The sequence below is a fragment of the Phaseolus vulgaris genome, chromosome 4, assembly GCF_000499845.2.
Source record: "Phaseolus vulgaris cultivar G19833 chromosome 4, P. vulgaris v2.0, whole genome shotgun sequence".
Classification (NCBI taxonomy): Eukaryota; Viridiplantae; Streptophyta; class Magnoliopsida; order Fabales; family Fabaceae; genus Phaseolus; species Phaseolus vulgaris.
This window is the reverse complement of record NC_023756.2, coordinates 20,611,014-20,626,591: the sequence shown is the minus strand read 5'-3', so window position 1 is coordinate 20,626,591 and position 15,578 is coordinate 20,611,014. Positions and strand designations below refer to the sequence as shown.

The window sequence follows — 15,578 nt, the reverse complement described above, 5'->3', positions numbered from 1 at the left end:
GTTCAAAACAAGTGACACAATGGAATAAAGACTCATATAAGAACATTCAATATCAAGCATCTAGTATATGGAAGAAAATGAATAGTGTTGTAAATGAAGATTCAAGTCCAAAATATTAAAGTCTCAATGTTCAAATGTATACAGTTAAAGAAACTATTTGAAATGCAAATAATTGTTTAAAGATGCGAAGAATTAATCAAAAGTAAAGTTTCTATTTCGAGCGTCTACTACATTGAAGATGAATAACAATGCGGCTAATTTTATCAAATATTTGAGTTAAGATTATTAGAGTTAAAATGTTCATATATAAGGAATAAATAGAAATAATTTGAGTTTCCTCACATACTCAAGATGAGAAAATCATTCAAATCAGAAGTTACCATATCCAGTGTGTACTACGTAGAAGGTGATGAACAATACAATTTTTTGGAAAGTTCATATACACACGTCAAAGCTTCAACACTCAACTTTCTACGTTTAAAGAAATTTTTTGAAAGTGGAAATACATGATTAAGACGCACAAATTTCATCAAAGAAAAAGTATAGAGCGTCTAATAGCAAAAAGAGAAAAAGTTCCGAACATAATTCGTGAAGTTTCAGAAATACACTTCAATGTTCAAATAAACATGAGTAAAGAAGGAATTTGAAATAAAATAACATGATAACGACACACAAGATAATATCAAAGCTAAAGTTACTTCATAAAGCATCTAAATGATGATGTTGCAACACAAGATTCATGCAAATAATGATTAAAGCATCAAGCTACAATGTTCAAGTCATATAAAACAATGGAAAGTTTTCAAATGATTAACTATGAAGAATATACATTAAAGAAATGAAATACTCATCAGTGCAGAAGTTTCTACTTCAAGCGTCTAACAAATATTCAAGCTTCAAATGGTCACATTCCATAAAGACCTTGAAGATAAATACTTTGAACAAGTTTCATTGTACATATTTGCTTATTAGAGCATTTAGAAAGGATGTGTGTTAACCATTGTAAATCCTTCACGCATTGTGAAGAATACCCCGTGAGCTTTTTTTGTTCTCTTTGAAAGAGATTTTCTAATTGTAAAGAGATTTTGATCTCGTGGGGAAGATTATGACTGATTTTCTAGAGATGTAGAGAATACTTGGTGTACCTGCAAAGATGTAAGAACACCAATGTACATGTAGAAGTGTAAGAATAATGAATGGTGTACCTGCAAAAGTGTAAAAATATTGTTGTACCTGTAGAGGTGTAAAATGCTACGTGTACCTAAAGAGGTGTAAAAATACTTGTGTACCTGGAAAGATGGAAAATACTTAGTGAAAGGATTTTAAGCGGATTGCTTAAGGGGACTAGACATAGCCTTGGTTGTAGGTGAACAATATAAATTTGTATTTACTTCTCTCTACCTTATCTCTCTATTTTGTTAATTGTTAATTTGTTTTAATTTGCAAATTGAGTTCAAACTCTATTCATCCCTTTCTAAAATAAATTGCACCTTCAAAATTTGGTTACAGCCGCATGCATGAAAATATGATTAAAAGTTGTACTTAAGAACAACTACTATAAATATTCAAAATTTATTATGTATATAAACATCATATTCATTTATTAACAATTAATTTTTATTAATAAATTACTTTTTTATGAATATCTTTTTATTTATGTGATCATCACACTAACTTATTAATTTTTAGCAATAAATTACTTTTTTTCATTTTTTTATGCAATAAACATTTATAATAGAAATCTAATTTAAAAAAAAAATCAAATATAAAAGGTAAGAAAATAAAATAATAAATCCATGTTGACCATCACGTAATGAACGTAACACATCCACGTAATTTTTGAACAATAATTAAACATGAAAATAGGAAACCTAGTTACATTTATTGGTATCATTTTCAGAAATTTTCATTTCTGCATTGTGATTTTCTTGTTCGATTCTCTGATTCCTCTGGTCTGATTCTATTCGGAATCAGAGAATCGCATCACATCTTCTTTTTCTCTTTTTTTTTTTTTGTATTTGCTACATATGTAAACACCAATCACCATTCTTTTGGAAAATTTGTGAAAGGTTAAATCCCATTCTTTGGTACGTGAAGGTGTCTATGTTATTGATCTTTCACAATATTTTCCTCATAGTTAGGGTGCAATGGAGGGTTGGCTTTCTATTTTTACCATCAATAGGTTAGGGTTACGTCGCTCACACAAGAGATACTTCATCCTCAAAAACAGTTTTATTAGAAGCTTCAAAGACAAACCTATGTCCCAGATGGAGGTGCTATTTAATGTTCATTTCTATTTCTATGTTTATCATGCACAATTCTTTTCCTATCTTGAACATGATTATTTCTTTTTGGAAAAAGATATATACTCATGGTGTGGAAGAATAACACCATGAAAAAGATGGGTTCATTTCACTGTATAATTTTCACACTCTTTATAGTGATAGGAGATAGTGAGTATTTTTATTTTGTTATGAATGCACACTCACTTACTATTCCATTCATATCTTTCTCTTATTTGCTTGTTATTGATGCTATGAATCATGTTAAAGTCACTCAAGAGTCAATGTTATGGGCTCATTTTGGGTTGATATTGTGTTTCATGAAGTCCAAATTGATGTAGTTTAACGATAAACATTAATGTTATAATTTCTTGCGACAGGTTTCAAACTATGTGCTCATATTTGAATCTTTGTTTTGGTGTTAGATTCATGAAGATGAATAGTTAGTTTTTCTTTATAGTTTATAATATTTTTCTCTCTCTGGTATCAAATCACTCATCTCATCTCACATTTCTTTCAATCTCTTTTCTTACTATAATAGTTTTTGTAGTATAATATGATGTGTGAATAGTGTTACTATTTTAACCTAATATATGTGTTTTTTATCCTTGAAAAAAATTAATTTTTTTTGCATTATCTTTTCAGGAGGCGCATAGAAGTACAATAATTGACTCTGAAGTTCGGGTTATTGATAATGGAAGAGAAACAATCAACAAAAAAGTAAGATAATTAATTAGAAGTTTTAAACTTTCAAGTAAACTACTATACTTTGCTATATACACTTTGTAATTACAATGTATTGAGAGTGTTAAATGTGTGACCTAAGTTACATGATCTATTAACCAGTGACTCGTAATTTTTTTTAACTAATAATAATAAGTTGCAAAAAAATGTGATAAGGAATACATTTTTAGAATTTTTGAATAATTTTATTGTTTTAATAATATAATTTGAATGATTTTACAATTTTTCCTTGTTTCTTTAAACACTAATTTAATGAATTTAAATTTTGTTTACTTTGTGTAGGTATTCTTCATCTTCACACTATACAGTATTTTGAATAAAAGAGACGAAGTTAAGGTATGTGTGAACTAAGTGTGAAAAACAAATATTAACAAATACATATAAGAACAAGTTTTTGAAGTGGATTGTATATAAAATTTTAGTTGGGAGCAAGTAGTCCAGAAGAAGCTGCCAAATGGATACGTTCATTGAAGGATGCTGCACTCAAGGTTCTGATTAAATTTTGCATAAATGAGTAGTTGTTTCCTTAGAAGCTAATCTTACTTCTTCTTTTTTTAGGAAAATTCAAATCCAGAAATGGATTTTCTTATTTCTTCCAATAAAAAGCATTTATCATTGAGGTACACCACTTACTTTTTTCTTTATATGAGCATGCAATTTTGTAATATGTTAAGAAGGCTAGGTTAGAAATTTAAGTTTGAGTCCCTAAATTTTCTATAAATGATAAGGTTGAATAATATATAAGGAATAAGATTCACAAACTCATTTCTTTAAGGTTTTTTGATTGAAGGTAGTATCATAATCTTTAAGGTTTTGTGATTGAATTATTGTTTATTGGTACTGAATCTTCTTGGTGTGTTTTTTCGAAAGACCTAACAAATAAAATCAAATACATACTTTATAGTATAGTTGTAGACTTTTTTTAACTTCTTTTTATTGTTTTACTCCTAAGAGGGTATCATCATGTACACAACATTTGTATTCATATGGACATTTGATTGATGAGTTTAAAGACTGTGCATTCTATTTGAAAAAATTTCATTTTGTCTGTCAAACAAAAATGATTATTTGTATGATTTCAATGTAACTCATGTAAATGTTCTTAGAATAGGTTTGCGATTAAATAACAGTGTAGAAATGTTGTAATCTACAAGTTCTAAGTTGACACATTTTTACTATGTTTTTTTACTCTTGTTAGAAGTTCGCCTTTTATTTATCTTTCAAAGCAATATTATCTTTTGAAACAAAAAAATGTCACATGTACTAGAAAATGTTTATTCCTTTTTTTTTATATTGTTATGTATGTATACCTAAAGTTTTGTTTAAATAGAATGGGAGGCTCAAAAAAGAAAAAATGGAAACAATCTATTGAATGGAATTTTCAGTCATGCATATACAATGAAGCAATGACCTCTGATGTTATTGCTCCATCACCATGGAAGATTTTTAGTTGCCATAATGGTAAAGTTTTTATACTTCTTGTAGTTATCATTGTCTTTGAGTAACAAGTGACTTCTTCTGCTATCTAAAATTCACTGCTTGTGTAGGAATAAGGATCTTCAAAGAAGCACAAGATTGGGGTTTCCATGAAAGTGTTAGTTGATCCTAACTTTAAAATTCATTTTTTTTTATGGTTTCTTTGTCTAAAATTTTTTGTATTCAGATATGGGGCAATCACCCAGTAATGATGACAATAGGTGTAATTGATGGAACTTCAGAAGATATTTTCCATACTCTTATGTCTCTAGGGTCCTCAAGATCAGAGTAAGTTTACAAAATTATGATTAGTAAGTTAATGAATGCTAGAAATACTAGCTGAAATTAAAGTTTATTCCATTATTATTAGTTATATGAATCATCAAATATGAAGGGAGTGATGGAAGAGGCCCAAGCCCATGATAGAAAAAGCCCAAGTCCAAGCCCAAATACAAGTTCAAGCTTCAACTCAAGCCCAACAAATAAAAGATATGGGCAAACTAAGCATCATTGGATGTCTTTCTTTTGTAATTACTTTTGAGTATTTTTAGTAGAACATAAAGGGAGGTGTAGATATAAATATAAGAGGTGCAAATGTATAAAGCTAAGTCACACCTTCCATGTGACACAAAAGAAGGTGTAGGTATAGATTTAGGAGGTGCCAAAAATAGAAACCAAGTCACACTTCCCTTGTGACTAGGAATTGGCTCCAAATTCAAATGCTTCTCATTTGAATTTTCCTCCACTTTCTTTTGAATTTCCAGCCCTCTAAACACTATAAATAAGAGGGCTTGGCTCATGTATTTGCAAGATTAATGAGAGTAAAGTTATGCTGCCAACATTGTGCCATACTTTGCTTTTCCCTAGTTTCTAGGATCTAATATTCACCTTCATCACCTACCATAGGGCTGGCCTAACCTCCCTCTCTCCATACACATTATGCACCTTCAAGATCACCATAGCTTCTAGGAGGATCTTGCACATTTACATCCATAGCTTCCGCATCCTTTGCACATGATTCCGAGAAGAGCTCCATGAATTTGCCATCAGGGAGACTCACATAATTTAATAGGTCTCGAAGAAATTTCAAGTAATAAGAAAAAATATATTAGAAAAACTGTAATATAAGTGAATCCTTTAAATTTTATTTGTTCTCAATGCAAAATGTGGTTATGCTATATAATTAGTTATTACCTTGACACCCTTTTGAGAGATAAAATGAATGGAATTAGATATGATTTTTCTTTTGGTTTAGTTTCCATCTCTTTGTGTTTCCAAAAAGAAGACAAACACACTTAAGACATGCAATTGTTTTGCACAAAGTAGTAACATTGGTTTTGTTTTCCAAACTAAGATTCATATCCAACTAGTACTAACTAGTAAGAAATTTATATACCTTCAAGAGAAGCAATATTAATAATAAAGCATTGGTACTCCTTTGAATATAATTTTTTTTTCAATCCACTTCAGATATTAAATTTACCAAATGTCATGCAGATGGGACTTTTGTACATATCAAGGTAGTGTGATAGATCACATTGATGATCATACTGATATTATTCATTTGAAGTTGTACGATGATCGATTACCATGGTAATTAATATGTGAAACTTTGTTATACAAACAATTAGTTCAAGCATACTTGTTATTAATTGATCGCATTTATAGGGGAATGAAACCACGAGATTTTCTATTACAACGATATTGGAGAAGAGAGAAAGATGGCACATATGGTACATATTTTGAAGTAAAACTCATACCATATGTGAAGCTCTAATTCGTTGATATTATCTATCAACTAATATTGTTCCTTTTCTTTTGTTAACAGTTTTATTATTCCACTCTGTTCTTCATAAGAATTGTCCACCACAAAGAGACTATGTCCGTGCATCCCTTAAAAGTAAGACATGCTTTTAAATTAGAGATTATTATATTTGTGACTAGAGATCAAGCTACTTTTTCAGTGTTTAACACATGTTTCCTTGCTCTTTTCAAGAATTTGAAGCAATCTAGCTTACGCTTATGGGCGTTTGTTTTTTCTATCTGGTTTTTGGATGGGTTCTAGTTGTTTTTCTTTGCTTTATGGGAAAGTGCAGTTCAAATGGTCTTTTGAGGGTACAAAACTTTAACATATGTTGATATGCTATGTTGACTCTTTTGTTTTCATACTCTGTTATTTCTTCTTTGTGTACAAGGGTTGAAACACCAATAGTGTTTCCTTAATTATAAAATTATGTTGCGGATAAAAAAATAAAGATTAAGATTTTGAATTGCATGTGTTTTCTTTATTATTATTAAAATAGTATAAAATTATAGACAAAAGCAACCATAATTGAAATCACAATACTTGGCAGGTGGAGGATTTCTAATCACTCCTGTCAAAAATGGAAAGTCATCACTTGTGAAACACATGCTTGCTATTGATTGGAAGTTTTGGAAATTGTATCCACACCTTTCATCTGGTGCTATATCCTTGACCATTTCTTTGCTTGAGAGACTTGGAGGTTTGTTTAATATAATTAATATACTAATCATTTGAACCTTAATGCATTTTGGATTCAACCATGTATAAAAAAATCTTACAACAAAGATTCATGTGTATTAATGAAGTTGTTTCACTTATAGAGACCAAGTGACTATTTTAAACCTTAAAAAGTATTATAGAAGTTATATAGAGAGGTTTATATTTATGGTTTTTGCATAAGGATATTATTATATTAAACCCTTCATAAGAGTTAAATGTTTTACCATTTGCAGCATTGAGAGAATTTTTTAGGGCTAAAGTTGGAAATTTTTCCTCTGAACCTATTGCAATGAAAGTAGATATTAAGAATGAAGTTACAAAAAATAACAATAAGGTTGTGGAACATGTAATGGAAGATGCAGAAGAGAAACATATTTCTCATTGTACAAATTTCAGAGACATGAATGATTCAGATGAGTTCTTTGATGCTTTTGAACCAACGTAATATGATGATTAGAGTATGAATGACATTTTGTGATGCTTTCAAAGCAACATTCTCAGGTACCTCATTCCTTACCAAGATTCTTTTGATCTTGCATTCAGTTTTTCCTTGTGTTGTTTCTCTTTATTAGTCATTATCAAGTTTTCACTATGTTTGAAATTAGAACCACTTCTTATAATTTACACACCAAGGAATAATTTTTTGGTAATGTAAACAAAATAAATAAAAAAATTAATCACACTTGTGAAAATGTCAATCAATGTTGTCATTTTCACCTTTTAAATTAATGTAGAATTATAATTGAAGTTATCAATTTTGCTATCTTTGAAAGGAAATTGCTAATTTTATTTGCAATATAGTTATTTAGAGATCAAAATAGTATACACATTTTAAATTTATTGTTCTTGTTCTCGTTCTACTATATCTAAAGTTGTACCTTCTCCAATAATATTTCAACACTTACACACTCACAAATTTAACCCTTTAACTTGGATATGCATTCAATTTGTTCTTTTTACTTCATTTTTCTTATCCTTCTCAAACATATATGTATATTCTTCAACAATTTTTCATATAAAGTGTTCCAAGAAGCATTTTTTTGCTCTGATTATACTATTTATGTATTTTTTTACTTTTTCAGAATCACATTCATGGATTAGATTCTACTAGTCGTATTAATATATATCTAATGGGGTGAGAAAATCAGTTTAACTACAAAATTTTCACTTCTTTTTAATTTCATATTAAACTTTAGGATTTTCCAAAATAAGATATATAACCTTATCAAAGTACTTAAAAGAGAAATATTACTTAGTCTCTGAATTTCCTTCCTAAAATTTTCATGAAACCCTATAAGTGTTTATTCTTAGTTCAACAACTATTTTATCTAATAAAAGATATTTTTAGGATGACATGTCCTACTGTGCTAATTGTTAATGGAGTTAAAGCTAATGGATGAACAAAGGGCTTATCACCCCAAAAATGTCATTAGTTGTTTATTGGTCAAAAAGTTACAAGACCTTGCAGGTTACTTTCATTTTATCTCAATATAAATAACTAGAGATGCAAGGTATGTAACATAATTCTAAACAATTTTCTAATAAAATGGTTTCAAATTTATGTTTTTGTAGTTTAGAAGAAAGGACAAAAGACTACTACTAGAGAGAATTGTGTGTTATGTCCTTACAGAACCACCCTTCAAAATGATTCAGGTTGTCATTTGCATTGATGAATCTAATCCATCTTTCCTTTATATTCGTGGGAAAACTTATTAATAGAAAAGAAAAATGTATCTTTTGAAAAGTTAGTGCCTATATTAAAATCCAATTATGAAAAAATAACTTGTAATACATGTATCGTGTCGATGCATAACTTATAATACCAACTTCTAAAATTATAAGATCTTGATAATCCTACCTTCATATAACATTTATGTTCCATGTTACGAAGAATAAAAATATATGAACAACTCAACTAACATATACAAATTGTCATTGTGAAAAATAGGAAAAACACAAGAAAAAAGAGTTGCATTGTGTTTTAAAGATTCTAAAAATATTTTCATAAAAATTGTCTAACGTTGATAACTACAAAAATGGTAATTTTGTTTGTTAAGAAATTTGTTACTAACTTGTTAACATATTTTGCGTCTGATGTACCATGACAGATACAACATCATAATTTCATATATTTACTTGTTTAAATCATTTTTTAAATAGATTTTCACAATGACTATCCTTCTTAGGTAGTTCAGATAATAATAACATATAATGTAAATGAATAAGTGAGAGAAAATACACAAGACATTTTATATTAGTGCGTCTCTTTCAACAAACTGCAGCCAATTCTCAATTAACATATTGAGTTCTACTAGGCAAACTAATGTTGTGAAGTATAATTGAGTATCATTTGGGCTTTTAGTCACTCTTAGCTAACTCCTTGAGTATTGTTTGAGCTTGTAGGCACTTATGTTGAGTATTATTTCCACAAGTCACTCTTGGCTCAACTAAGTATTCGTTCAACAAGGTACTTTTTGCTGAATTAAGTATTCTTTCCACAAGCCACTCATGGCTCAACGAGTATTCTTTGGGATTGTAGTCACTCATGGCTTTGAGTATTGTTTCCATAAGTCACTTCTGGCTCAAAAAGTATTCTTTGGGATTGTACACTCCTGGCTAACCCCTTGAGTATTCTTTTCACAAGTCAATCCTAGCTCAACGAGTAGTTTTTACCAAATAGCCACTCTTAGCTAAGATTAGAAGGTTATGTGAGGGCATGATCAATAGATCATTTTTTTCCTACTAGGTAGGGATTATGTCTTTCAACTTGTACAAGGTTTAAGCTCTCTCTCCTAGTTTACTAGATGAACACTCAGTGTCCTCCGTGAACATTTGTGAGGCACAAAAAATCTGAGTAGCATTTTAGCATAGTGCAACCTCTTTGCTTGCAATCTTCTTCTTGATAGTTAGCTTTATATAGGTGATTTACAAAGATAGTAGTTTCAAATTTGTTTATGACCGTGAAATTTCAAATCACTTTAATGTCTTTCCTACATCTAACATGCTTGATAGTGGACTATGCATTAAATGCACTCTATGCGACTTTAAATGTTCTTTCTTCTTTATGCAATATCTTGGATCACTGTCAGTACTTATCTTCATAGGTAGCATAGTCTTTTGCACCAAACTACAGTAAAAGTGTACACTGTAATAAGCAAATAATCGGACTAGAGTTGAATAACACTTATGTCAAGTTGTTATTGAAGAAAAAAACTTTAGCACTCTTTGTCCAAGACATTACCTGATGTGACTTATGTTTGAACCAATCTATTTGGCAGACGAAAGCAAAAGACATTTCCTACAACAAAGAATAAGCGTATAAATTTTGAGAAGTACGGGGTTAACTTAAACTATGCACGTAAGAATTGGTGCCTTATTAGATGTAAAAAAGAATATTACATAATGTTATATCCTCTAACAGTCTAAACACTTTGTCTTTCATGATCTGTTATTTAGATGATGAATGACCATGTTTTATGTTTTGTTATATTCAAGTACTTAATAAAAAATTATGAGTGTTTAAAATTTTCTTTAACAATAATATACTTATGTTTTTATAAAAGTTAACTTTTGTCATAGTCCCTAGAATAAAGAAAATAATTGTGTTTCATATGAAACTGAATCATTTTTTTTTTCACAAAATTAACCATATAATTGAACTAAGAGATTAAATTTCTTATTCAGATGAAGGAAAAACACCTTGATGAAAATGGTGGATGAATATTGGATTTGATCTAAGACACAACTTGATGATCCATGCAATAGTCCTTGTATCATAGGTCAGTTTATTTTCTATTCTTAGTTTACTACTTGTGTATGGTTTTCTTATATTGTTGATTAATTATGGTGTAATGTAAAAATAAAAAATTAATTATTATTTCCAAAATATTATCATTCTCACATTTCTACTTTTGGATAGATTGATAATATGCAAAAAAAATTAGGAGGTCAAAAATCTTTTATGTTGCCAACTTCCATGTTATAGTATAACATCATCTTGTTATTATATATCCATCCTAGTTATTGAGATTTATATTGGTTAATGTGTATTTTATCATGAATTAGATGGTTGGAAGTTCCTTGTTTTCTTTTGGATTCTATCAAATGATGAGAACACTCCTCTAGAAGGCAATCCTCTATGGCATGGGTTTGTTCATGGAGATTATGCTTACAAAAACTCAAGATTTAAGGTAATATTAAATATTTCTAAGGTTAACTTCATTATAGAATATAACAAAAATATCTAATTAAAGTGTATTTTAGCTAGTTTGATAGAATAATTAAAAGCAGTTAATACTAGAAATTTAATGACTACTTTGTGATGGTACTATAATGCTTCTCATTTTCACTGTTCACTTGTATGACTAACTTTTTTGTGTATGGACCCACCTAAAACATAACTACTTCAGGTCCAATAGTGGGTTAGCCTCCAACTTCTTCCTTCAGGAAGATCATTGCATGTGGGAGCTCTTCTAAGCTGCCTATTAGGCCTAGCATTGTCAACATGTGTTGTTATGGACAACATTGCTAGCAAAAAATCTACTCACAATTGTGGCAAACTCTTCTTTGTGAAGATCAATATGGATGGTGTTCCTATAGGAACAAAATCGGGCATCAATGTTATGACAACTATGAAAACTTTCCTCGGTTGATATTGTTGATGAGCTCCTTAGAGGTCTCCTTGCAAGTATCACTCTTTCCCTTTTAGTTGTATAATTTTGTTTATGTGATCAATTTAATCATATTTATTGTTGACACATTTTGTTTGAATGTGGAGATTTCTTTCGTTGAGAGTGAAAGTAAATTATCACCTTTGTGTTAGCTACATATTTTCACCAACTAGTAAACATGTTATTGAATTTAAAGAAAAATGTGTGCTTATGTTGACAATGATAATTTAACAATTTAACTCCTAAGGAAAAAAGTTAATTTGGATAAACTTGTTGGTTTCAACTAACTTGGTTGTAAGCTTTAATTTTACTTTTCCATGAACAACTATAATTCGTATGTGAATCAAGAAGATCTCAGAAGATGCTAATCTAACCAAAGCTTAAATCTAAACCTACATAACTAGAGTTGAATAGACATTAACTTATGTCAATCTTTTTGCACCTTGGATTTTGTTTTTTAAGTTAATTTGTTTAGTAGTCTCTTTTACCAATTAAGTTTCATATTTTTTTCATTATTCTGTTATAATGGAACTTGTTGCACAAATGAAGTTATCTCATATTGCCTCTTTCCATTGTTCTTATGGCCAAAGAGATTCTTGTGCAGGTGGAATTCAAAACAAGGAAGAGGAAGAATAAGAGAAAGCTTATACAAGTTTATTGGTTGGAAGTGAAGAATATACTCTTGTTTATGACGATAATGAAGGAAACAATATGCTTTTTGGAGATGTAACTTGATAGTAAGCACTTTATTAATAAGGATTTAATGCATTTTTTTCCTTTACTCTCTCATGACTATAAGCTAAGATATAAACAAACACACACAAACCAATGTATGTAAACACTAGACTAAAAATAACTCTTCTTGGTTTTTTCTCAAATCTATTATTTAGTTTTCTTTTTAGATTTGGTCATTATTAGAAATCTATGATTATTGGAAGTTATGATTGCTAGTAATATATTATTCCTTTTTAATGTGTTTTTTGGCAGCATGTTTGTGTCAGCAGAAAACTTTGTAATTTCCAGCACTCTAATTACAAGCATGTTACTGCTCTTTGCACAAAGTACAACTTGAAGAGGTCTTGGACAATGATCGTTGGATGTGCTTCAAAATGCAAAGAGGGTTTTTGCACTCAAAAGTAGAGGTGGGAGCACAAGGGCAAAAGAGTTTTTGGATACTCAATAGAATTGTTCTATTAAAGCATAATAATAAAAAAGGATGGTTTCAACTTTGATCTAATTTTGGACACATGTCTACAATTCCATAACACTTCTATTGAGACCAAGCAGAATTTTTTAACAAAAAATTTTCAAAATAGGATAAATTTTTTTTTGTTCTAGATTGTCTTTAGCCAAAACAATTCTAAAAAGAATCTAAAATACACATTTTTCTTCTTGTTTTTATATGCTTCACTTCTAATGTATGAATATTTCATTAATAATGGTAAATTACAAATTTCCAATACAAATAAACTTGGAATAAAATTGAACATTTATTAAGGACATCATCGTAATACTAATATTATAAGTTTAAGACTGAAACTTATAACATAACCTCATTAAAATTATTTTTTAATGAAAGCTACATGATAGACATCACTGTGAAGATTGAAATCTCAGTTAGGCCGAAACCTCAAAATTCACAAATCATCTTCCCAAACATGAAAATATAATAAAATAAAAGAATACAAACAAGTGGATGGGGGCTACACCAAACCCACACAAGAAAGAAAACAACAATTACAACTGAAAAATAACAACTGAAACTTGTTATGAAAAAAAAATCAGACTAATATAGGAAGGCATAACAAAGTTCCAAAGAAAAATCAATCTATTATGAACCTCGGGATTAGTTAACTTATTTGCACAATGTTTGTCTTCACGAAAAATATGAGAGACTTTGAACTCAATCTTGTCACAAAATTGAATACATCTTCTCCATCTACCTTTAAGAGACCAAGGCACCACCATAGGTGAAGAGAAAATTTGACAAAGCAAGGAAGAATCACACTTCAACCAAAGTTTACTAAATCTAGAGGATTGACCATGTTCAATAGCAATAATCACCATTATAACCTCAACATATAAGGTCATATGAATCCCATGAACGTAGAAAACCCACCAATGTACTCACGACTACCTCTAAAGATGCCTCCACAAGCAGCCAAACCAGGACTCCCCCGAGCAGCACCATCTGGGTTAAATTTGATCCATCCTACTTCCCCTAGAGTCACAAGGAGAAAAATAAGAAAACAAATTACTGGTAACTTTTAGAGACAATATCCCACTATCCTCCAAGCTCCAATTCGGAACATCAGACAAATTAGTGATAATTAAATTATCTAAAGAATTGAGCTTATAATAGGCAAAGACCAAAAGAAATAGACCACTCAACCATTCCAACCACTAGCAACAATAGAAGAAAGATTGATTATATCCATGTAAGGGACTCTAGAAATTAAAGAAATGCATCTTTGAGAAGACTAGAGATCATTATAAAGTTAATCTTATTCCTCTTTCCAAGAGTCCAAAAAGTATTCTCCAACACAGTATCATAAAAATATTTTATCCCAGACCAAATAAAAGAAGAATGAAAAGTTTGAAATAGAACATATTTAGTTTTGAGAAACTTGGACCGCATCAAATTAGCCTAAGACATAATATTGTAAGCAAAATTTCAAGCAAGTTGTTTCAAGCAAATTGAAGAAGGTATGCCTTAAATTCCATTTGCAAACTAAGGACCTGCAAACCCCACATTCCTTAGGACCGCAGATTGAGTTCTAGTTAACATTAACTAAACCATTCTTATTAATATCTATTTTAAAAGAGTGTAAGGCCATAAACCTGAAAACTATAACCCTTTAATATCATAAATAATTGAGTTAACAAGTTGGACCTTACCCATCATACTTAAAATTTTACTCTTCCAAAAAGCTAACTTACTCTTAACCATATCATCCAAGGGTTGGAAGTAACAAGTCTTAGGAGCACCCATAAAAGTGGGAAGACCAAGGTAGTTGAAAGGAATAGAACTCATGTTGCAACCTAAAGTGTTAAAGAGACACCCTCATTAAAATATCTTAACATGATACAAAATTTAAGATTTTGATTTTAAATAAAAGTCTTCTTCCGATAGCCAAATAGTCTCACATCATTTAGAATTCGAGAAGAAGAAAAATTTATATACAATTTCCTCTCTTAACCCTCAGAGGTGCCTTTTAAGGACAAATTGTCACGAAAATCCAAAACGACAATACCCCAAATGTGGTGATTGACCCTAGTAATGTCGATCTTGAAGAGATTATCTCCCTATAACCAAATTTATGGAATCCATTATAATTGACTTAAATTTTCGACAAAATTTTCAAAAACTGATTAATCCTATCCAAAATTTCTGGAAATCATATTTTATCATTATGTTTTACGATAAATCTGAACCTATAATGGAGGAAAGATTTAATAAAAAAAATGGGAAATTCTTTACTTATTTATTACTGGTTCTGGTTCGAGCGTAAAAGGAGAGATAATTCATCACGTAGAGGTAATAACCCATAAACACAATTTGAACTAGCACAACTCTAAACTATAAAAATAAAATTTATTTTTCTGTTTTCATAATATTAGCAATCAAATAAAATATTAATTAAAGTGTGAGTAGGGATGGCAAAGCGGGGCGGGCCATGCGGGCTGGCCCGCGGCCCGCATGTAAAAAACGTGGGGCGGACTAACTTTTTCAACCCGCTAACTCGCATTAGCCCGCAGCCCGCAGCCCGCAGCCCGCGCGGGCCAGCAGCGGGGCGGGGCGGGCTGACCCGCTAACCCGCAAGAAAAAAAATGTCATTTTTTTAATGTGTACAGATGACGGGGAAGATTATAATTATGAAA

At 30.3% G+C, this 15,578-nt stretch overlaps 1 protein-coding gene across 3 annotated transcripts; it reads left to right on the top strand.

The window, feature by feature from the left end:
* The first annotated feature begins 1,908 nt into the window (after positions 1-1,908).
* On the top strand, positions 1,909-13,159 carry LOC137837430 (protein ENHANCED DISEASE RESISTANCE 2-like). Of its 3 annotated transcripts, XM_068646414.1 has the most exons (20): positions 1,909-2,273; positions 2,928-3,002; positions 3,309-3,362; positions 3,449-3,514; positions 3,585-3,646; positions 4,357-4,487; positions 4,574-4,620; positions 4,690-4,790; positions 6,000-6,095; positions 6,171-6,235; positions 6,331-6,402; positions 6,857-7,006; positions 7,260-7,527; positions 8,375-8,494; positions 8,599-8,679; positions 10,711-10,805; positions 11,092-11,216; positions 11,436-11,713; positions 12,301-12,433; positions 12,684-13,159. In XM_068646414.1, exons 1-13 carry the CDS (start codon positions 2,148-2,150, stop codon positions 7,469-7,471), a joined length of 1,257 nt encoding a protein of 418 aa, XP_068502515.1. In that variant the 5' UTR covers positions 1,909-2,147; the 3' UTR covers positions 7,472-7,527; positions 8,375-8,494; positions 8,599-8,679; positions 10,711-10,805; positions 11,092-11,216; positions 11,436-11,713; positions 12,301-12,433; positions 12,684-13,159. The 3 variants fall into 3 exon arrangements, with proteins under 3 accessions (XP_068502515.1, XP_068502517.1, XP_068502516.1); XM_068646415.1 differs by lacking the exon at positions 8,375-8,494 and having other exon boundaries at positions 1,915-2,273; positions 12,684-12,931; XM_068646416.1 differs by lacking the exons at positions 8,375-8,494; positions 8,599-8,679 and having other exon boundaries at positions 1,913-2,273; positions 12,684-13,013.
* The last annotated feature ends 2,419 nt before the right edge of the window (positions 13,160-15,578 follow it).